A 24,294-nucleotide genomic window follows, 5' to 3' on the forward strand; every position below is an offset into this window, starting at 1 on the left:
TAATTTAATCCATGACAGTATTTATTGGAGCCTTAAGCAACCTACATATCTTTATGAAAAAAGTGGACTGAAAACCACATAACAAAAATAAAGTCAAAATGACCAATGGCTGAATCAATTCACTATGTTTGCGAACCAATCCAAGTTAAGTTGGTACTGTTTCGGAATGAACACAAACGATAACTCCTATACAAGGTGTCTCAAAAAACATCGAAAAAAATCATCTCCAAGAAGATGAATACCCAATAGTCTTTCTTAGTCTGGCATATTGATATATTTTTCAAATCATTTCACCAGCGGAAATACACATTCTCCACTCTCCAATGTCTCTTTCAGACACTACTGAGATTTTTTGAGACACCCCATATAACTGGGCAGATACTGTTGATATATATACCAGGCAAAATCATAAAATGAACCAGACATTATTAATCAAGTGAGCTAATTATCCTACAATTTTTTTACATTTGATTCTCATTCAACAGCACGAAACCCATGACAACAGTGGTCACAATGTTACCGAGTAATCTAAACACTTTGTACATTCAGAATTTGTTGTCCACATCCACCCAATTTTATAATAATCATATCAATGTTACGAAACAATAGAAAGAACTCGTCACCACGTTAGCTAAGCTAACAAAATAAATCAAACCGCACCACGTCACTTACAATAATTGCCACTGGATGGCTTTTAACCCTTCTGTTGAAATGATATTCCCCTTAACGTCCAATACTTCTGTGATAGCTGCCGAGGGTGGATATTACATGTACTTTTTGAGGGCAGCTAGTGTGTTTCCATTGATCAAAAGTAGGCACAGGCCGAACGTTGTTGCGCCAGTTCAAGAGATATTACTGCCTGCAAATCAGGCAGGTTAACTCCTCCATTTTGATCACACCTGCTTATGTTAGTAAAGTGAACACAGAAGTAGAGGGTCTTGAAGTTTCACATCATTGTCGTATTCATGTAAACAATGAAAAACTTGCCGCTACAAGTAATGGAAAGACACGCTGACAGTATATCTGAATTAATACTAACATTACTAGTCTTTTAAAAATAGGTATAGTTGAATAGCGAGGGATAATTCCGAGCAATCTCCGTTATCACGCAAATCATTTATCTTTTAAAATGGGCCGACTTTTGAGAAACGTATCGAATGTACTCTCTCGGCCTCAAAGTACAAATTTTGGGTAAGAAGGACTACCAAGGCATATTTGGATGATAGTTTTATAGTGGTAATACTAAACATATCTATCACCTTTGATTGGAATAAACCTGTATAATGGAACATAATGACCAGCATTATACATGTTATATGGCATGGTCAACCAGACATCACCAAACCATTTGATTTATTTACTGGATTTTACCATTAAAAGTGTTTATCAATTATTGATACTTATCATGTAAATCGGAAAAGTGCCAACGCCAAATTTAGACCTGATAATAAAAATAAGCCAGATATAATTCATTTGGAGAGTAGTTTACTTGGAGAATAAAATATAAACTTCCTTCTTATTGGAGAGAACGTACATGACCATCAAAATATATCATCATCATCATCATTTGGCTTATAGTAACCATGTCATAATTGAAGCGACTGTTTAGGTTTTGCGTGCGGGTGCCTTAACTTCAAACGCGACTCAGCATAGGAGACATAGTGCCTTAACTTTAACTGAGGGAATTCCCTTCTATATAGTATGTTTATTATTTAAACTCTTTTTGCAAAGCGCCCAAACTTCATAAACGAATTATCGATGAGTAGTATTCTTCATGTACCGGCATTCTGATGTAAATTTATTCCAATTTATTCGTTAAAGTAGAAATGGAAGATTGTCAAGTCATAGAAAACGGAAGGTTCTAACGTTTGAAAATACCATAAGAATAATGAGTTGCAGCAAATACATTGGAATGCCTGTATCAGACTCTAGATTTCCAGTAACTGAAGAAGTATTTCTGGTATTAAACCATTTTATCATTGTGTTTCCATGGCAACCATTGAATTTTTGAAAGCAGCAATTGTGCAAATTGTTTGAACACCTCTGTTAAACTGTTTATCTAAAACTGTAAATTTCAATTAAGTCAATGGATAAGTTTTTATGGAATAACCATCTAATTGGCAGATTTTAACGCAATATTTTTTCAGAAGCGGTTTTGTTATTTTCCCAGGATAATGATTTAACATTGCGGAAATTGCAAGATGATAATTTAACAAGCACTTCTTTAATATCTATGGTAATCACTGCACAGCCAATCCTGCCCTTTAACGAGCGAACGTTTGAAAACAAAACGTGTCAGATCAGCACAGAAGGATCCATGAGTTGCTAGGGTAAGACATATTTTTTTGCAAAATTATGGAGAATTTGAATACAAGGGCCAAATCAGACCCAATAAAAATGCACAAAATTCACTGCAGCCAAATTCATCGCCGTATTCAAAAGTCAGCATAATACTATAATACACCATCCTGAACTACATACACCTAAATGTGCATTTTCGAGAGAGAGAAAATAAACACCTACAAGCAATATCATATGATTTCAAGCCATTAGCACAAAATGAAACTAATTCTAATAATGCGTGCCACTCCTAGATCCATAACCGCTGCAAAGCACTTTTGAAGCTGTGACCAAAATGAAATTGCTATGTCTAGCTCTAGTTAAAGGGGGACTATAGGCAGGAGCTAGGGGTCAACTTGGTAGTCTTGGTGACTGTTTTAATCAATGGTAATCATACTCTACATTAAAGCGAACGAGAAGAAGAAGAAGAAGATACTCTACATACAGCATGAATAGTTTTGATGCACTGTAAGATAGGAGACACCCCTATTGGCGACTTTGTGTAACTTAATCTGAACAACCTGGCTGCTGCCAATAGCCTCCCTTTAAACTTTGTGATAACATACTAGCAACTGACCTAGAAGCTGGTTGCCAGACTTCATCAGAAGTTGACACCTGGGTAATGTATATTTTCATACACAAGAATAGTTTACCTTAACATCAACTTGGGATGAAATTGATCAGCGAAAAAGAAAAAAAATTGTCAACAGTATCTGCCCTAAATTCATACACCTAGTATTCTTATTTCTCTTTAAAATTTCCCAATTAAAAACAAACAATAATAAACCTCTCATTAGCAATCAAAATATCCTGTATTTAGACTCAAAGACTGTTTCATAAACAAATACATGCACCTCATTATGCGTGAAAGTTTGCCTTGAGAAATCACATCGCTGATAATTGGCCCTGGGCCAGTGATCCTATTCAAATACAAATCTAGGGTCAAAGGGTTAAATGGGACAACACGACATCTCCATGGTTATGTGACCTTTGACCTGCGACAAAGTACCAGATAGTGTCAATAGGTGGATCTGAGATCTAAATCTGCCAATGTATACTTTTACTAATAAAATATGTACATCTTTCTTTCTGTTTTAATCATATGTGATTCCTTTAATTATTGGTCTCCTTAACACTAGAAGCATTAATTCACCTACTAAGACAATGTTTTATTAGTCTGTTAAAGACTGGAAACTTGGTACTACACGCTACGGTACAGTACATGGTACATAATGCTATAAAAATTGACTCCAAAGTTCCCGGAAAAAAGAAACAATGTATTCCACTACGACCTTATAACAAAACCGACAGCACTTCACGTACACGATTTAACAACATCAAGTTTTGATGCAAAATTATTTAACATTATCATCTTTAGCATTTAGTACTGTTTCTGTCCGCATGCCTAAAAGGTGTCCAAGCCAGGAGATTGCGCAACAGTTTGCCGATTTCATTGCAATTTTACAATAAAGTAGGCAATAACGAGCACATTGGATAGGAACTGACTTCAGTACTTAAAGACCAGAAAAATGTCTCCAGTCAAAATACACGAAGCCAACGATGATGTCAAATGGAAGTTTGATAATTTTTACGCAAATTCCTGGCACACACACCCCTCAGACCAGACAGCACAACAATTTTCCTAAATTTTCCCAGGTTAGTATCAACTATATATATAAACAACATATACAATCATTCACCGCCTCAACTGATATGTACAACAATGGGAAACCATCAAATATCCGGCCTCACGCCGCTCAGAAACGATTCGAAACACGCCCCTAGGGCTATGGCATGGTTTAGACCATATAATCATGCTTCAATGCCGATCACATAGCAAGCAAAGCCAACTCTTAAAGTCAGCTACAACTATATTTATTTATAAGTACATCTTGTCCTAATACCTATTTTAGTATGTATATACATTGTACATGCCTATGCAATGTACATACATACTCACAAAATTGAAAACTGCCTTTTCCACTCTTTTCGAGTTGTACGCACAAGTACTCAGTGGGAGAAAAAAACTTTGCCGGAGTATTGGTGTGTGTTCATTTTGCATCTGAAAAACTGTGATGTTTTCTGTAGAATCCAGCTTGAAAAAAATTCAACGGAAACTTAACTGTCAGAGATGTGGAAGTTCAATTGCTATGAAATTCTGTTCTGACATAATATTATATGTGAGCACCAATCCATATATCCCTGATGATTACGCTTTGATCAGAGAAGAGAATTAACCCTTTGAGTCCTGAAAGTGTGCAATACCCACAAAGAAGTTCTTGATATTTTTTTGAGACACACAGTTGTGATTAAACAAAGTTTTATCATAAAAAATGAAAAAACATGAAATTTTTTTGAGACGCACTATAGCAAACAACTTCGTTGAAGAAATGAAAAAAACATGAGATTCGAATAACGCTGATGAACACATCCAAATATTTTTCACTGAACAGTATCAGTCTTCCCAACTCAAAAATATGTTGATATTGTCATAACAAAGGAAAAATATGACACTTTTTAAAAAGTTGTCACCATACTTAGATATCAAAGGGTTAAACTTGATGCAAAATAACATCTAGAGGATGCACACAGAAAGTTTCAACTTGCGAGTTGAAACAATTTAAAATACTTTTATTTGTAACAATACTATTTGATTTTGATTTCGATATCAAAGGAGGCATGCAGCACTCGAACATATATGCTGAAAACAGCACCCGGGTTGACTGGAAAGTTTATATACATTTAAAACGTTCCATAAGTTCCATCGCAGCCAATTTCGTGATAAAAAGAACAGTAATGCCAACTGGTAGACCATGGAGAGATATATCATACAACCGCCCCCCCCCCCCAGATCTTAGAATGAGAGAATTGCTGTCAAATAATGAGATTTCTTTTCTCCACCAATTAAAAGAGTGCCAAACGCACTCGGCGATAATTTAAGCAAGATGGTGCCCACCGAAAAGTGGCTGCTGCAAAGAAAGGGTTAATTGTTTGCATGTCTGGCTGAACGGTAACTGAAATTGAAACACTTTATCAGGCTTGGCCCATATGGACATGGTAGATCGGAAACACTATAGAATCTACCATTTTTCGAAATTTACGCCACTTAATACCTCCAATTCATAATATCATTATCGCTGCGGTTATTGCTGGCAACCTTACGAGGAATCGCATAGAAAAAATAAACACCAGAATCTGTGCATATTATCCCACGCTGGAAGCAGTGTATATTTCATTTAATGAAAAATACCCGATCTACTTGTAAAAATATAAACAAATTGTGTTTTCCTTGTATCTGTTTACTGGGAATTTATGAATAAAACTCATTTTGCTCCACACTCCGTATGAATCACTTATATTTACCGGCACAAGTATATAACAAGAATCAAAGAAAATTTCTCACTTGGATAATTTTTTTATAAAGAACAAAAAAAACAAAAATGGTATATTCGATTTGGATATTAGGCATATCGTTTGATCTGCAAGATTTTATATTCCGGAGCATAAACTAAGATGACAGAAAGTTGAACCATAAGGTTGTATACAGACAAGGTAGGATTTTCGAATTTTGATGCCACGCCACTTTCTCCCTACCAAGAACCTAAATAATAACGCCTTGGTAACATTTGATGCTATGGTAACATAGCTCACAACCATAGCAACAGTTTGTTGCTATGGCAACATATGCTTCAACCTTAGCAACAGCAATATAGAATGGATCCCAGACTGGAAGTTAGAACACAGGTCTCTATTGGAAACCAATCACTCAAAAGGTGAATTTGCAACATTTCTAAGAATTTCACCACAATGACCATGCAACCCAACAAAATCATGTCACCATGGGAAGAGCTTTATATCATTTCTCAGGATGCATAAAAACAACATAAACCTACCCACTGTGCAAAGTACAAATTTTTGACTTCCACAAGAAACAAAATTCTCACATTGGCCTGAATTTCTCACCACAGTATATCACCTGATTATCTCTGTTTATTTCAATCAAAAATTATAATTTCGGTCAAGACCCGTCATCGAAATTTGAAACAACCAACTTTTTATTATATTTAGAAATACTAGTGGATAATATTGTGCCTAATACAACAAGTTTTGACCATTTTATTATAAAATCATTTTTTGGTGATTAATTATGACTCAACAGATTTTACCATATTCCAATGAATATTCATTCCAAAACGAGTTGCAACCATAGAAATACTCTTAGGTGGAACAGTGATTTTCTTCTCGTAAAAATACGCCGATCACATTGACCAAAGCACACACAACCACTACATCCAATCAGTGACTCAATCACTGACATTCGAACAATCAAATCGCCTTTTCACCCCATTTCCGGACATAGACTCTTCCACTTAATGCACTGGATGAATTCAATCCAGAAATTGGGGGTTAAGGTCACTTTTAGCCTTTTCACCCCCATTTTCCAATATAGACTCTTCCAGTTAATGCATCAGAAGAGTTCATTCCAGAAACCGATGGTGTAAAGGTTACATTTTGTTACCCTTTTGTGGATGCATCAGCATCTCTCGATTATTGTTTCGATACAATTTCCTATCTACACAACCTTACACATATATGAAGATTAGACCTAATAATGAACTTACTTACAATGATAATTCCTTTGATATAACTCTAAACTACTAGATTTCCTAATTACAAATTCTAGCGTTATTCCTATTATTCTTTGCATTGAAGTTACTATTTATATATCTTTTATTAATTAAACATCTCTAGAATTAAGTACATCCTCGCCCATTCACTGGTAACATCTTTGATATGAATTACTAAAATCAGCCAGAAACCTGTGTCAGACCGACCACCATAAGTTGAGCAATTCCATTAGCATATTCCAACCTATGCAGTGCACGATAATGCACAGCCGTGTATATCAACCAGAGGTGACACTCACAACAGGTTAGCACATGTTCATGATAAATTCTCCAGTCGTGACCCTGGCCACAACTGTAACTGTTCAAAATACTATACACTGTTAGCACAGTTGTCTTCGCAATTTTAAATCTGAACACATCGTATCGTGTGCACATAAACAGTCAGAAAGTCAATTCAAACATCCAAATTTCCTTTTCTTAAGCACTATTTTCATTAGCATTAACTACGTGCCACAGACGGCTTCTTCATTTTCATGTCCGATGATTTTGCGTGCGTCTGAAGTCCGATGGTCGCCATCTTTGTTTTATGACCATCGGTGTCGCAGTGTTGTTTATATTCCTGAAGAATTGAGAATCCGTCGTTGCACAAGCCGCAGTGATACTGCGCCTGTTCTAATTTCAATACCTGCTTTTGATCGTTTGTGCTTTTACCAGCAAAACACATCATTCGCTGGTGATTCAGACAGGCGTCTTTTGCCGGGTACACCATATGACACTTTTTGCAAATGAAACCAACGTCGACGTTAGTCTCGGTAACTAGCGCTAAGTTAGCAGCACTGACCATAGATTTGAGATCATTGAGAGTCTTGCAGTCTTGTGTGTATGATGCGACGGTGCAGTTCGGATCGTTGAGTTTGGCTGTGACGGCGCGTATCGCCTCCTGAGGAATTTGTAGCAACGTGAGGGGAGTTCCGAATGTCGTGGGATCATAAGAGAAAACTCCTTCAGCACCTGCAAGATAAGAGTCGAACTTCATCAAGCCAATGACTTAAATTTCCATCTGATAGATTTTTTGAAGTGACCATGTAAGGATGTTTAAAGCAAATAAAGTTCTGAATATTACACATTTTAATATTCACCACATTTAAAAATCTATGTCACAACACCTAAAATTCCAGCATCAGAAACTGAAATCTGAGTATGCTCGGGAATGACCATACTTGACTGACTCATATTTTCTTTCCATGAAATGAGATCATACAATTATATGCATCTCAAGAATATGAGAAGTGAATTGAAATACTATCGAAAAAAATAACATTTTACTAGAAAAGGATGCTTTTTCTCTAAAGGGATAAACTTTCTAAAAAATTGGACCTAATCGCTCTAGTTTAGTCCACCTCCACCTAATGTTATTTGAAGTTATATGTTACAGCGGTGCATTTAAAAACACAAAATCGTCAGACGTACATGTTAGTACCTACCTGGGAATATAGGGGGCTGCATTAATAGCTGCCATCGGTAGTCATCTAAAACAGAAAAGGGAACAAACCTTATAAGACTTTGCCCCAAACTTTCCATTTCCAAAACATGAACCGTCCAATTTTTGATACTGTTATATGTTTTTTATTCCCACCATCTTCGACACGTGAACGTCTAAAAGAGATATTATGGGTGTCTTTACCCCTCCACCCTCCCCCAATTTCATAACTTGGCAGCAATGAATCATCATTTTGCATTCCAAAACAACGAGACAAATCCACATAATGCAGTTTAGTCCTGAATGTGGCAGCATGAATATCTTTTGTAATTTTACATCAATTTCTAGCTTCATTTGGAAGAAAATTTCGGAAATTTTGCAAATATTGCTCTCTGCAAGAATGGACCCTCCCGCAAGTCTTATCAAGAATATCCGAGTACCGGGTCGTCAATGTTGAAGCTCTAGTATGTTAAGTTGTGTTAAACAGCAGGTGCATTCAAATCACTACATATGTGAGTTAAGGAGCAAACAGGTCAAGATGACTGAATTGGTTTTCCACTGGTAAGTATCAAATTTATCGCCAGAAATATCTTCCGGAAAAAAATTTCTTCAAAATTGCAGAAGTGAAACTTCTAAATAAGCTGTGTTGCTGTTACTTTTAAATTTGATTTGTGTGAATTTCTTGGAGATGTGAACCAGTGGGTATCAATTCAGTCATCATGTCACACGCGAAATGTTAGCTTACCAGGTATGAGGCCAGGTTGCATAAAAGGCATACCCATCCCTGGATAGAAGCCCGGCATTCCCCCGGGGTACATGAAGGGCAGTAGGCCCGCCTCAGACCCAGGGAAGAGGGGACCAAAGGGAGAGAGCATCTGAGGGGTGATAGCAGCCTCGGACACAGAGGTGGACTCTTTCTTTTTCACTGGAAGGAGGAAAACAGGAATTTTAAGTACGGTAATTTTGATCAAGGAGAAATTTTTTTCTCGTTTTGGTTCTTTCGGCCGAGCTTTTGTCATCATGCTCACAGGAGTATCTGTTCCAAATAAATTGTGTTTTTTTTCACCTCTTCAAGCCATCGACCACTGTAAATTGTCTATACAACTCTAAATTGTGAAAAGTCACCGAAAAATTCAAGCAAATCTCAGGAGACTCTCATACTGAAACTAAGCAAAAGCCACAATCACTGGGCCAAAACAGTGCAGCGCTAGAAACTGCAGCGATATGCGCTACTGCCTAAAAACAAATGGCGAACAAAATACTCTAGCTTACCTATATCTTCTTTCTGTTCATCTTTCACCTTGACCTTTGACCTTGAGCGACTTTTTTGTGCCTCTTTACTGAGCGCCTCGGTAAATGCTGATGATCCTGGAGCTATAGCCGATGCCGGCATTCCTGGGACGACTGAAGACAAAATGGACGAAATGGTCAAAACAGCGAAATTATTTTATGAATTTTATCAAATTTCAGATACAGTTTCACAACATCAAGACTCAAAGGGGAAGAAGCCAATTTGGTAGTTTTCCATGTTTTCCACAGATGGCAATAGTGGTGTACAGCTGAAAATCATGAGGTAATGATCCAAAATAGTACTACTATTACCAAACATATATGACATTTGCTATTACTATAGGTTGGTTCAGGTTTATTCTAATCCTTATTTTTAAAATGAACTAAATCATGAAATAGTTCAAAATGTGTATTTTCAATGTTGAAGTTTAAATACTTTTGGTAACTCTGTGTGTATTTTTAGGTTTATTTACAAAAATGACTTCAAATGAATTGAAAGGTGAGTGATGTAAACAAAAAATTTGGCAACAGATGCCAATTAGCTTTTTAGACAGATTCCATGAAATGCCCAAATTAAAGAACCGGCCACCCTCCCTAGTGACTGCGTGAAGTACAGCACAGCCAATTAAATATCATTAAGTATTCTAATCACGTAATCTTTGGTTGAAAATCAAAGAGGTTTTTTTGTGTTCTCAAATGCCCCTACAGCCAAACACAGGAGTCCTAGGCTACACCAAGAACTTCCAGTTTCTCATTAGAATTTCTTGAAAAGGAACTTGTCATGCAGCTGTCAATGTAAACCCTATACCCCCTCCCATAATCAGGGATCGCCAGTTTTTTCTGCTGTCAACTTTTCGAAAACCCAAACCATAACACTGAAGGACCACAATAAAATAAAATCCTCCAAACAGTTTGGAAATATTTTTCATCATGAATGAAATCAAAAAAAAAATTTACGAAAAGGATAACATTTTCAAAGGCAAGACAGAGAAACAGGAATTTTGGTGTTTGGCCTTATACACATGGACAATGCATCTACGATTAGCTCGCAGACAATTTACCCAGAGGGGAAAGTTCATAATGGAGTGCTGTATTGTGGCAATGCCCATGGGCGCTGACCGGAGGTGGTTAGATGGCTAATTATGAATGATAAATCTGCGTACGAACCCGGAGACAATGAAATGACCATTACTCGGGAATCATTATCCCCAGTGGTCTGTAGTTCTTGGGCTATGATTATTGCGAAGATTTCATTATGCCTTGGAGGGAAGACACCGATATTCTTCATTTGGCAATTCTCAACAACTGATGTCATTGATATCAGGAGAGATGGCACAAAGGTTTGCCTCAATCCACGCTTCATTTGGAGAAATCTTTGAGAAACGTTGAGAATTTTGCGACCAACTATAGAGAAATTATGAGAGCGCACAAAAAACTTGACAGTCTTTGAAGAACTCAGAGGGAAAGTTCCTAAACGATTTTGTCTCAGATATTTAGATGATTAAATTTACAATTTTTTCATCGCAAAATGATTTTTGATAAGAAGCACTGCTTCTCAACTTAAGTAGTTTGATTCATTATAAAGTAGTGGCTAGAGACCCAAATTCAAACGGCTTTGGTGGCCGAGGACAAGTCACTTAGCCAAGCATGGTTAAATTGTTTAAGTTTGTACTTAGAAAGCATGAAGATTGTTATCATGTGAATTATATTTCGTTTATGCATGCTCAATACCACAACTACAAATACTATTGTCATTATCATGCAGTAGAAGTCATTTATTCCATTATTTATCAACATATCACCATACTAAATTATTCTGCATTTCTTCATAATTGCAAGAATTATTGAAGATATTTTGTCAAGCAAGGTATCCACGGTAAAAATGTCAATATTAATCATACAAGACAAAACTGGCCAAAAATATTTTATGGACACTTTGGCAACTTCTGATGCCACAGTCCAAAACAATTTTCAAAAATTTAATTTTTCTTTTTACATCATACAGAATATTTGCAACAATAGGTTGACACACTAGGGGAGAGAGACCCTACCTAGCCATATAGCTCTTGAAGCTCGGCTACTGTGCATATTTGGTTAGGAGTTAGATAGAGCAGTTAGGAAAACCCAAGAGATTTTAGAAGTCAGTTTGTGCAGTTCTGTTTTTCTTGAGAGTTGCCTATCTTTTCCCTTGACCATGAGTACCGCAGCCAGCTAGCCACTACCTTGCCAGTCAGAGTCCTCTGCCAATTACCACACCAGGTTCAGCGCTACGGGCATGCCACAACATCCAACTAAAAACGTTGGCCTACCTCCCAAGTTCGCCGGCAGTCCCATCGCTTGTAAGCCCATTGCCTGCAATTGGGCCAGGTGCGGATGCGTGGCCATGTTGACCTCTTGAAGCCGCTCCGATTCCTGCGATCTGTTGACGTTGTTACCAGGTTCAGACGTCTCACGTTCGTTCTCCAGCTGCGTGTGAAGACTCTTCTTGACGTTGTCGATGTGTTTCTTCGTGAATATGTGATCTTGAATCGAATACTTGTGTGAGTAGTTAAAATTGCAGTAGCGACATTCATCGGGTTGCGGAGGTAGTTCGACTTCGTTTGTGTACTGATTCCCATAATTACTGGCCTTAGCCTTCTTCTCCTTCGCTCGCGCATTCTGGAACCAAACCTGGATGACACGTTTGGCCAAACCAATCTCGCGTCCCAACATCTCGCACTCTGCCATGGTCGGTGTCTTGTAGTCAACAAATAGCGTCTTCATGACCTTGACCTGCAGATTTGTCATCTGGGTACGATAACGTTTCTGCTGATGCGATGAGGGAGACCGATGGGCACCGTTCGGCGATGCTGGATTTGAATCTTCGTAATCATTTTCGGTCGACTCGGAATGCGTCTCAGATATCGAATCATCAAAACTAATCCGACTGTTGTTGAAATGGTCAAAACTTCTATTACTGCTAACGTCTGTTGCCGGACCATCATAACTGTAACGTCTATTGTCTCGACTGACAGACACCTTTACTGGATTACTCAGATCTAAAGGTGCATCATCATCCTGGTGACTTTTCGACATGGCACTCGGCTTAGGCATTGATGGCTTCTTTGTGGTTGTTGATGGAATATCACTAGAGTTGGGTTTCTGCCCTAAATCATCCATGTACTGCCTCAGCGAATCTTCATACATCCGCTTCATTTGCATGTGTAGAGGCTCTGAAGTAGGAGGCAGGCCAAGATTGGGAGTAGGCATAAATGGCATAAATGGCTGCATGTTGAATGGATTAGCCATAAGTTTGGCCATATCTAAACCAGGTGATGTTGAGGTTGGCGTGAGGGGGCTGGGGGACTCCCCGGGTGCGTCTGGTATACTGTCAATATTAATCTCGCCTTTGGCCATCTCTTCGGGGTGTTTAGTGGCGAGATGCGACTCTAGGGCGGACTTGGCTCTGAAGAGTGCACGACAGAATGGACAACGCTTATGGATAAGCTGCTGGTGTGCTCTATACTGACCTTTGCGTTCACGCGCCCTTGTGTTCTGGAACCACACTTGCACCACACGTTTCTTGAGCCCGACTTCCGATGCAATGTTTTCTAACTGTTTACGACTCGGGTTGCAGTCGACCTGGTATTTCTGATAGAGGTAGTCTAACTGCTCAGGTAGAATCGTTGTTCGGAGGCGCTTATCGCGAGGTTGATCGTTATCATCCTCGTCCTCTACCTCAGACATTTTTCGTTTCGAGGGCGACTTGTCCTGTTCCGCGGCCGCCTGTTGCTGTGCTAGATTCTGGAGGACCCCAAATGCGGAGTCTGGAGCAAAACTTTGGAAAAGACTTGGGTTCATGATATGGACATTTTGATGCTCTTGCCAGAGATCGAATCTGGGGAATGTGAGGGTACATTTATCACACTTAAAGTTGGCAAGCGCTGACGGTGACTCTGAGGGTGGCAGACGAAGGTTCTCGACGGTCGTCGTAATTGGTGGATCGCTGTTCTCACTTGCACCCCGCTCGCTTACGTTGGTGTCGCTGACTGAATAATTGACGGATGACGAATTGGAGTCATCCCCGCCAAAGACCTGACTTGGAGCGATATCCTCGTCCTTGAAGCAGTGTTTCTTTTGATGTTTGATAAGTTCGTAATATCGTTGAAAGACAGTAAGGCATTTCTTGCACTGGTAATTAAGACCTGGGGTACGTTGGAACCGACCGCTTGAATCTTCACTAGGACTTTCCGCAGGTGGCTGATTTTCGTAGACTTTCCTTGCCTTTTGTCTCGCGTTCTGGAACCACACGACAATAACCCTAGGACTTAGATTCAGTACTTTTGACAAGTGTTCCAAATCATCATCTTTTGGGTACGCGTTCTGTTCAAAATATTCCTGAAGCGTTTTGATCTGAAAATCGGTGAAACGGGTTCGATTTGCACGCCTATTTGATGCCGCGTTCGCAGCAATTTGTGCTGGTGTCAAATCAAGGCTGCTGAGACTACTATCCATGCTATCCGAGCGCTTACAGGAGCTAGCAGACGTTGAGGGAATCGGAGGCAGGATCGTTGAAGGTGGTGTTGTCATCAACATAGATGAACTCGACGCAGGAGGAGTAATATTCAAGAAATCGGCTGAAGTGGCAACGGGAAACGCCAAACCTGGTGACATGAGAACAGGTGGAGGCACCTTCTCTTTCAAACTTTCGCGGATCTGTTCCTCAAACTTACTGCGGGGTTCCTCGACTGGCTCCTGTTTGATGTTGAGCTTGCGTTCTAAATGCTTCAAGTCCGGCTTGATATCAACTGGTTCCGGCCTGGGTGGGGGAAGAGGGAGGTCATCGTGGATCATGTTAATCGGTTTAGTCAAGTCCGGCTCAGAGTTGGTATCGCTCGTACTAGTACTGATCTTTCCAGTCTTTTCGTACTCTTCCAAATTCAAGGTCGTCGAGGGAGGATTATTGAAATTGTACGGCGAGTCTTTATTCCGTTGCCGTTCCTTAAATAGCGTATTACGGAACCAATGCTTGATGACTTTCTGTGGTAGACCAGATTTCTCAGACATTTCAATAATCTGCTCCTCGCTTGGCGAGTTGTTTATATCAAAATGGGCCCTTAAGATCTTCAGCTGTTCATCATTGATGCGTGTCCTAGCCCGTTTCTGATTATTCGCAGCAGCCGCAGCCTGTTGTTGTTGTTGCTGGATTTTCTGCTGGAGGTTCGGGTCCATGAACGACGGGAGCACTCCACCGGAGGTGAAAGGATTCTCCATAGTCGGCAACATCATTGGGACAAGCGGAGGCTGCATGCCCATGCTGACCGGCATCCCCATGGGCATAGACATCTGCATCATATTCAGCATCGTCACTCCGGTAACAGGCGGCAAATCAAGAGAGAGAGAACAAGGAGGAGCAGACGACGGCTCAATCTTGACGTTGATATCAGAGTTTGGAGTCGAGGGAGCAGACGGCATTGGAGGCGTGGCCTGCGCTGGCGTCGACGTCGTGGGCAGACCCTCTGGACCAATCACCAACATTGGTGGTTGCCTCCTCTCAAAATCTTCCTTGAAACTTTCACCGTACAGCTCAATGAAATCGATAGGGATGACGTCTTTGTGGATTTCTTCCTGATGCTCTTTCAGCACCCAGATACTCGAAAAACTTTTCCCGCATCGATCGCAGACGGCTTTTTCAATCTCTGGCATATTGTCAGCGACTTTTATATTCAATTCTTTTTTGATGTCAACTTTCTCTTCTGTCTTGTCGCCCTCCTTCTTGGGCTTGACCACTTGGTTGTTTTCGTTGAAATGCATAACGCATTCAAATCCAAAGTTCTCCAGGAGATTTTTATGAACTTGAGGCTTGAAGCGAGGTATGTAGCCAGAGCGTCGCATGGCGCTGAACTGGTTTTGAGCCGACCCGCCAGGAGTCATGAGCATTTGCGGTGGCTGGAAGTAGCAGTACATAGCTTGATGCTGTCCAAGAGCCTCGGCGTTGACAAATATTGAATTGCATCTCTGGCAGGAAAACATCGGCTGATTACTCGATTGGGAGCTGGTGGGAGTCGGTGTCGTCGCAGGCGAGACAGACCGCGACGTTGGGGTCGTCGACGTGGGTGGTTGCGATATGACAGGTGAAATATTAGTTGCAAATATTCCTGGAGGATTTGTAATCGGCGATGACATGCTCAGATTCAGGGGCAAGTGTTTCTGCTGGAGCATCTCTGCGAGAAGTTTCTTGTGCTGATTTTGAGCTGACTGGGCTTGGGGTGTCTTCTCCGGCTGCTCAACCAAAGGCTGCGTCAGATCAACCTGTCCTGTCATTGCCAGTTCCTGTAGCTTTGAAGCTCTTGTTTGGTGTAGAACAGACCTCATGTGGATATCAAGAGTGGAACCCTGACTGTAGGCTACTTTACAGATGTTGCACTTGAATGGCTTCTGGTCGGAGTTGCCCGAATTTGATGTAGCAGGCGCACCAGGTGAGGTGGATGGCGGCTGTGCAGATGGCGTTGATACTGGGCTGGTTGATGCTGGGGTTGATATGGGCGACACTGCCGCTGTCGGTGACGGGCTCTGAGAAGTCGACTGGGCCGCTTGTTTCAGCTTGTGCAGATGGGAGACCGAGTTATAATGAACTAGTAGGATGTTCTTCTGGGTGAAGGATTCCTTGCAAACGTCACACTTGTAAGGTCGGTTTGGATCCAAATATTTCTCGATTGGATAGTTCATTTTATCGCCTTTTCGATGCAGCAAAGTCTTGTTGTGAGCAGTCAAGTAGTTCTGCTTCGTGAATGCGACCTTGCAGCGATGGCATTTGAATTTCCTTGCAGGATCATTGTAGCTGTCTTCGGCAATTGCTTGGCTGTTGATGTAGTCTTCAAAGAAGTTTTTCTCACGGTATGAACCCTCAGATCCATCGTCGTTCTCACCGTCATTGTTGATGGAATCGTTAGTCTGGTCGTCGCTCATCGGCGATTGGCGATCACCATCGTAATCAGCCATCTTGTCCGACATACTCATATCTTGCACGTCTTCTCTCATTTCCTCGTCATGATTTTCCTGGTTGATGACGTTCTCAATCGTAGATCCTAACAAGGCCAGAGGATTAGACAATAGCGATAATTTGTAATTCGCCACTTCTTCCTCGGACATCATCTCGAGATGCGTAGACTCGACATGCTTCTTCATGGCCTCCAAGGTGCGGAAACTGCGATCACAGACGGTACAACGCGTAGCTGCTCGGATCATGTGATACTGCGAATGCGTCTGCAGCTTCTCCAACGTTTTGAAAGCAAGGCTGCACTGGTTGCAACGATACTTGTAAACATGGCGCTTGGAGACAGACAGGTGTTGTTTGCGGGTGTGGATTTCTCGGAAATGCACCTGAAGGGCAGACGCCGTTTTGAAATACTGATTGCAGCCTTTCTTCCAGCAGAGGTATCCAGGTCCACGGGGCGTCTGCTTGAGCTCCAAGTGGCCTAGTTCGTTCTGGTGGGCGTAGAGGGCGTCGATGTTGCGGAACAGGCCAGAGCAGGTATGGCAACGATACTCCTCCTCATCCTTGTCACCGTTTAGCTCATCAGACGAATCAGCTGAAAGCAGAAGACAGAATGGTGAGAATTAGTTTGAGAAATATTGCAAGGGAAAAAAGTCAATCTGAAATACTTCTCTTGCCTTTCATCTGAAAAGCAAATGTCTTCATTTGAAAAGCAATCGTTTTCATCTGAAAAGCAAACATTTCATCTGAAAAGTAAGAATTACTGGTTCTGCAAACTAATTACTTAGATCAGATATTACAAGCACCTTTAATTTATCATGGAACTAAGGAGAGTTTGAAAGATGCAAGTTAGGGGCGTCTGTCCCTCAAGAACTGGTACAGTAGCTGATGCAGAGAGATGATTACGCAAAACCCAGACATTTCACAAACATCGTCCTTAATCCATCAAAAGATTTTATTACCTCACTTAAAGGGCAACACCGCAATGTCTATGAAGAAAGTCACAATGACTCTGTTGTGTCTACGTGTTTACCCGTTTTATCGTATCAAAGTGCAGAGAAACTGCAAAGCAACGAAGAAGGTCATCTAGGCACTGAAAAGCGCGATGATTAAGGTCACATAACTAATTTGCTAATCACACTTGCGGAGAAGAAATGGATGACCTACTAATGCGGGATTAACAGAAATTGACCAAAGAATAAGAAAGTGTCATTTCTGGTAATTCATCTTAAAGGTGAGCTGGCAGAATATATCTTTAACTTCAGAGACGAGTGGATTCAAATTCAATTAAGAAATATAAACAAAGAGCAGTCAAGAATAAGACATATTAAAGAAAGTGTGATTTCTGATAAATTATTAAAGGTGCATTTGCAAATTGAAAAGAGATGACTTACAGATTTTAAAGAACTGCAACTTTAGATAATAGAGCTCATCAAAATTAACGGGTCAGACTTGCTTTATGACCATGAAACCAAACCGAGGACCACTTTCCCTTGTCACACGTTAATGGCAAAGTTCAGAGTGGCGAATCTCACTAAGGGGATGTGACAATACTCTTATTCACTTTGTAGGTCATCCATAAGATTATTAGCTACCGCCAGCCCACGAGTCGATGCAAGAAAAATTCATTAAATCATGTTTGCGACTGTGGAAGTATGTTGATAGGGCAGAGGGCATGAGGGGGCGGTTGATGAACATGGGTTGCTAACTTATCTTCTAATTACACTTAAAGGGAGAGAACATATGAGGTTTTTAAAACAAATTGACTGCCGTCACACACTTATAGTTTTTGGCAACTGTGGAAGTATGTGTGTCGTTTATTGATATAGCAGACAGGCATGAGTAGCCATCTTATCCAGAAGTAACCGTCAGATTTTTTAAATTTTTCACCGCGGTCATCAATTCATAGTTGAAGACTTCTTGTGTTGACAGGCATATCACCCAAACACACTAGATCACCAGCACCCGGTTGCTCAGTCAGCTCTCAGCAGCAACATTCAAACAAACCAGGTTCAGTTCCACCAAAATAAAGCAGGTGACAGCACCAGTCATACCAGCATCCCCAACTGCTCACCGACGTTGGATCATGCACTTGGCCAAAAGCACAATCAAGAAAGGAGATGGTGGACACAGTTAATTGTAAGGGATTGACTAATGGAAATTGTAATCATCTCAAATGGGAAACAGACCCATGTCATTGACAGCATTGTTAATTTCATTTTCAGTATTTACTGAAATTCATACTTGCAAGAATAAACAAAGATACTAGAATAATGGCATGTTGGTTGCTCTTGTTACAGACAGGCACACGGGCAACTAAATTAGGGACCAGAGTCAGTATTTCCTTTACCAGACTCAGCTTTCTCTGATGACTTTTTTGACCAAATAACAAAGCTGATCTTTGGTCTGTCCAACTGCCATTTTCAATTTAGTCGCCCGTGTGCAATACTTAAGATAACTTATAAACCATGAAGGTAACCTACCATCATCTTGAGGGATCTTGATAGCGTCTGGCTCAGAAGCATCAGATTTGGTCTCCATGCTGTCATCTTCCGGGGTGCCAGTCGGGCTACGATCTTGACTCTCGTTCTGATTCATACGCAAGTCAGTGGGGGCGCCGCTTGCCTCAGCTGGCGCAGGAGGCGACCATCTCGTGTGATCAACAAGGATCATCAATCGCTGCACACCTTCCTGGGAGACATTATGCGACTGTGCCAGGTGGCGCTCCAACTTTGCTTTCTCCTTGAAGCCGTCCTGGCAGAGTGGGCAGTTCATCTCAGCTGTAGCGGGCTGCGAATGCTGGGTGGTGATATGGGCCTGGATGCGCATCTCGTTCACGCTGCTGTAGTTACAATAGGGGCAGATATGGATGTGTTCGGAATTGCCAGCCTCCACGCCATCTGTAACGAGAGAGACGGAGAAATCGATTTGATTAATATTGGATATTACATTTAGCGCGGGCACTTCACCCTGCACAAACATTATTGGACATTGTCTATGCAATCTTAGTGTAATGAATACATAGAGATGAAGTGGGGTCGCCCTGGACTAATTGTCACAGCGCATTTTGATGATATTGACCGTGTCTGATGGGTTACTCTCATGCGCAAAGCTCGGCGGACCTGAAATCACAACTGGTATGCGGAGATAATTACTTGAGGTGATCAACGCGAGGACCAATCTTGCGTTGATCACAACGCGAGGACCAATCGTGTGTTGTCTAGTCTTCCAGATCACGGAATATACATCATATCACAGTCGGTTGTTATCAAAATCAATGATATTAACCCATTATGACCAAAGACATGATTTCACACTGTTTTCAGACTAAGATTGAACCATACATATTTGGTTAAAGTTCACATTCCCGAAAAATCGTTGTGATATCAATTCCTTTTAACCAGCTTTAAAGATTAAATGTAACCTTCTTCATGGCTACTGTCAAACTTTTGCAATTCTATTATCAGCCTTCAAAATGCTGATGAATATTTGAAAATATTTTGTTCGACACCACAGGCTATCTTATTAATTTTGCCTGGTGAAAAATTCATTACGCAAAGAGTACTTTTTCAAAATTCTGTACAAAGGCCACAGGCTTGACAGGTAACCCTGGTAACTGCTTAGTATACAACTAGGTTTTGATGAAAAAATACATCAAAATAGTCGTACCTCCTTTTTGCATGTAGGTGGAACATTAAAAGTAAATAATGGTGAAAAGTAAATATCAAACAACCAATATCACCAAGCGTTAAACAATAGTCCCCAAGGCTTTAGCTGTGTGTTGTTACTGTTCTGGCCCACAGGCCTAGCTGTTGTAAGATTTTCAACACGTTGATTATTTTGTCTGAATTGCCTACAGTAAAAGTTGTAAAATGTTTGAAACAAGAGGGCCTTATTCTTGTTTGTTTATTGTTTACTTTTTAAACTATTTCGATAGTATTAGTTGCCAGGGGCATAATTATCAGCAAAATTTGGGGCTCAAATTTGGAGCGCTGTTTAAACAATAATGTTTTTATTTTGCGACAATAGTTTTTGTAATTATCACATCCCTCCTTGTTTGAACTATAATTCCCTTTGTCTTGCTATGAAGAAATATTTACATCACAATATTCATGGATCATTTTTGAACATGAACATCTTTTTGTTCAAATTCATCCAATAATTTTGTTTACTTTCGTTTATTTGACAAAATTTTAAAAACGGTAATTATGACAAAATCTGACGAAACCACTAATAATTTGCTGACGATAAAAACACAAAATCGAAAATCGAATTATTGAAGAGGATTTTGGCGTAAAGTTTGCTACAAGAACGAAAGTCGGTACAATGTTCATTGTAGTAATTGTGAAGGTCACTGATCCAAATTCCCAGTTCCCAGTAAAAGCAGCGCAATATAATGCGTCAACGTGTTTCAACCAGTTGAGGGACGTATGTGTAACAGACACAGCTCAACCGATCCAAACTTGTTGACACAGTATATTTGGTAGTCCGGCAACATCAGCGCTTCGAATCGAGTCAAGGTGGGTTTTTTCTGCCTTTCTTGTACATAAATACAATTCAAACTGGATCTTGGTAGTTCGTAGACTCCATAATATGACCGCTCTTTTTTCAAATAACACAGTTCCTCAATCTTCAGGGGTGAACTTTCCTATCTCTAACAGTTTATAAGTATGCTCTAAAACATGACATCTATACTTTTGAGACTATCAAAATACTTCACTTTCCTATCAAATCTATTTCGCTAAATGCTTGACAAAACTCAATGCACATGTATGAATAACCATGCAAAGTATAGTTGAGTTGAGACGATTTTTGCAAAAACCTATCCCCAGGAGCCGACCAATCCAAGTTATCATTCTAAAGTTTGTACCCAACCTGTCTGCTGCTGGGCAATGATTTCACCACTGTGGATTGTCAGAGTTGAGTGTACTAATTAAGTCTGTCACTGATGGAGAATTTTGTCTTAATTGCTCAGAAATGTTAGCCTCGAGACCCTCAGCATTGGACAAGTCTGATTAGTCCGAACCTGATGACTAAGTTTCATTGGTTTCATAACAAGAAGAGCACTGTACACTAAGTAGATAATGTACACGGACTGAACCTGTGTTTGTTTCTTGTTAGGACGAAACCATTCCCACTGTTGGCTTCATGTCAGAAAGAATCAAATGCACAGTCCATGATGTACACAGTTTGGCTGTACATCTTATCTCAAGTTAGAGTGACATTGTCTTGGCCGGTTTCAAACCAAGAGGTGCATAATTCGCAACGCAAAATGTACAGTTCAATATCTTTATTACATGTAAATAGCCATTCTGAACATGGAACTAGATTTTTCTAAATTTCCTTGACATGCATAATCAAGTGTGTTTACACACCAATGATAAAGTCATTTCCAGAAGGATTCCAGCCTGCTGGCTTCTTCATTTTCTTGATATCGAAAAAAAAATTGTATATTTTGAATGACACTTAAGTGCAATTAGCTGCATCCGTGAGCTGTGGTATTATAAGTGGGCACTCTACTGTTTAAACTCCAATTAACCATTTTTCATAAAATTTCAATTCAGTGCAAATCCAAAATTCTACTTAAAAGCATTTTTGTAACCTTTATTGAAATAAATGGATAATTACCGCGAACCCCCCCTACTTCCACATTACTAAGAACTGGAACGGTTTCCTCGATCGGTTTTTTTAATCATTAAATTACATTTACAGAAACCCTAAGCCTTGAATGAGTTAATTGTAAAACATCCCGAATACCAAAGTAATCTTCTGATAATGAAAATGGCTAATTGACACAGAAACTAACATTGAACCTTGTTAAATGTCTTGTTGGCCTAAATAACCGAACCAGCGATGAAATATAATAAAAAAAGATAACACACAGTTCTAATTCGTATGAAATAAGAAATTAATAAGCGATAGCCCCATTCCTTCTAATTATTGACGATATTTACCCAAATGAAAAAAGCTTTTTTCAATGAAAGAATGTCACTTCTGAATAACCCCATGACCCCCCAAAGTAATATTACACCAACTTATTAATTTACTTCCATACCCACTAATACTTTCATTATAATTTTTTCCTAATGAGGTTTTTTATGAAATTAAATGACATAAAACTGACACGGACATTAACTCGCAGAAAAGAAGATAAACCACGTCCATTCAAACTGCGCACAATCGAAGAATAATTTTATTAATAAAGACAAGAAATGGAGCGTCGGCCATAGATCTTGAACTTTATCTAGTTCCACGACATCCACGACTTTGCATAATTTGCGATTAACGTCAGGCGAACTCGCTTTGTCTGTTCGTCTAATTTGATTGAAGATATGGCAGCGTATATATATACTTTCGTATAGATCAAGATATGGACGTCCGTCTTCCGAATATCGCAACGCGTCTTGGGATTTCCTGTCATGGCCGATTCGATAGGTTCGGAAAATTGATAGTGCACGTCTATTAATAGATTTTGACGTTTTAGCAATATGCTCGTCCGATATCCTGTCCGGGTGGATCAAGTAATTTAGCGTGATCCGACGTAATTGCATTGTGGGGGATATTTTGAATTTTGAAACAAAATCGTTGGTAAAGCAAGATGTGGAGATTTGAGCATATCGAGAATTTGATTTGGAATTGAACTTAGATAGCGGCTGCAGTATATGAGAAGCAGTATTCAACTGGCCTATCACCTCCTATGGTCACCAGCTTAAGGATAGTATTTTAAAATAGATTTATCTACTTCTCGCCAGGTTCCATTTTGAATTAGATGCTGCTTGATCATTTAGGCAATGCTTGGTGCACAGTTCACCTGATTTGAAGTCGAAAAAATACTGAATAAAATTCACCAAGTGGACTGGGCCTTTAAGTCAATGAAGACAGATTTTAGCTATTTGAAATTTATACTGAGGAATCCTCAAGCTTCCATCAGAGATTTTTTATTTTATTTTTTTAAATTTGAATTTGATGCTTCTGCTCCAGCGCCTCCAAAATCCAAAAGGTATCATATTCAAGAGGGTGTGCCCGACACCCAAACGTGTTAAAAGGTCAAGACCATTTTTTACAACAGTCCTTAGGGCATTTTTAATAGAAAATTGTTGGATTTTTTTATTAGGTGCGGACATCCATTAGCCTTGTCGCCCAAGCAACGAAGATTTTACCAAGAACAGGGACAAATAACAGTGTGTGCTTATCGCAAAATAAAGGGGGATTACATTTTTTGTGACAGGGTTTTAGCTCAATTGCCCGCAGCCATGTTAAAAAATGTAACATAAAATGGTATTCGATTGTTGTCTAAATGAGTGCGTCAACGTTCAAGAGAATAGTTCCCGCCGATTGTAATTATCTTTCTTTCCGCACAGCATAAAGGAATCTCAATTCGCCACAGAGGCGTGAAGAGCTCTTCGGAAAAATAATCGCTTTAGAAATTCCGATAAAAAAGGTACAAAAACGCGGTCAACATTTTGATGGCGGTAATGGCAGATGGAATGAAGAATCAATGATGGCGTTTTTTGCTAATTTGCATATTTAATGAACTACTCGACCCAGAATAATTGCGACACTTAGCTTTTGTGTATAAA

At 39.8% G+C, this 24,294-nt stretch overlaps 1 protein-coding gene across 10 annotated transcripts in view; it reads right to left on the bottom strand.

The window, feature by feature from the left end:
• The window catches only part of LOC135495423 (zinc finger homeobox protein 4-like), a 147,552-nt gene continuing 123,258 nt past the window's right edge, over positions 1-24,294 (bottom strand). For 6 of the 10 annotated variants that reach the window (XM_064784039.1, XM_064784037.1, XM_064784040.1 and 3 more), the window contains 6 exons: positions 19,198-19,614; positions 12,048-17,309; positions 9,721-9,852; positions 9,194-9,373; positions 8,453-8,497; positions 1-7,979 (listed from right to left, as the gene is read on the bottom strand). In XM_064784039.1, coding sequence (XP_064640109.1) covers positions 7,468-7,979; positions 8,453-8,497; positions 9,194-9,373; positions 9,721-9,852; positions 12,048-17,309; positions 19,198-19,614 — 6,548 coding nt within the window. In that variant the 3' untranslated portion in view covers positions 1-7,467. Of the gene's footprint in view, positions 7,980-8,438; positions 8,498-9,193; positions 9,374-9,720; positions 9,853-12,047; positions 17,310-19,197; positions 19,615-24,294 lie in introns of all 10 variants that reach the window. The other 4 variants (XM_064784044.1, XM_064784046.1, XM_064784045.1 and 1 more) reach the window with 4 other exon arrangements.

Source organism: Lineus longissimus, chromosome 11, assembly GCF_910592395.1.
Source record: "Lineus longissimus chromosome 11, tnLinLong1.2, whole genome shotgun sequence".
Lineage (NCBI taxonomy): Eukaryota > Metazoa > Nemertea > Pilidiophora > Heteronemertea > Lineidae > Lineus > Lineus longissimus.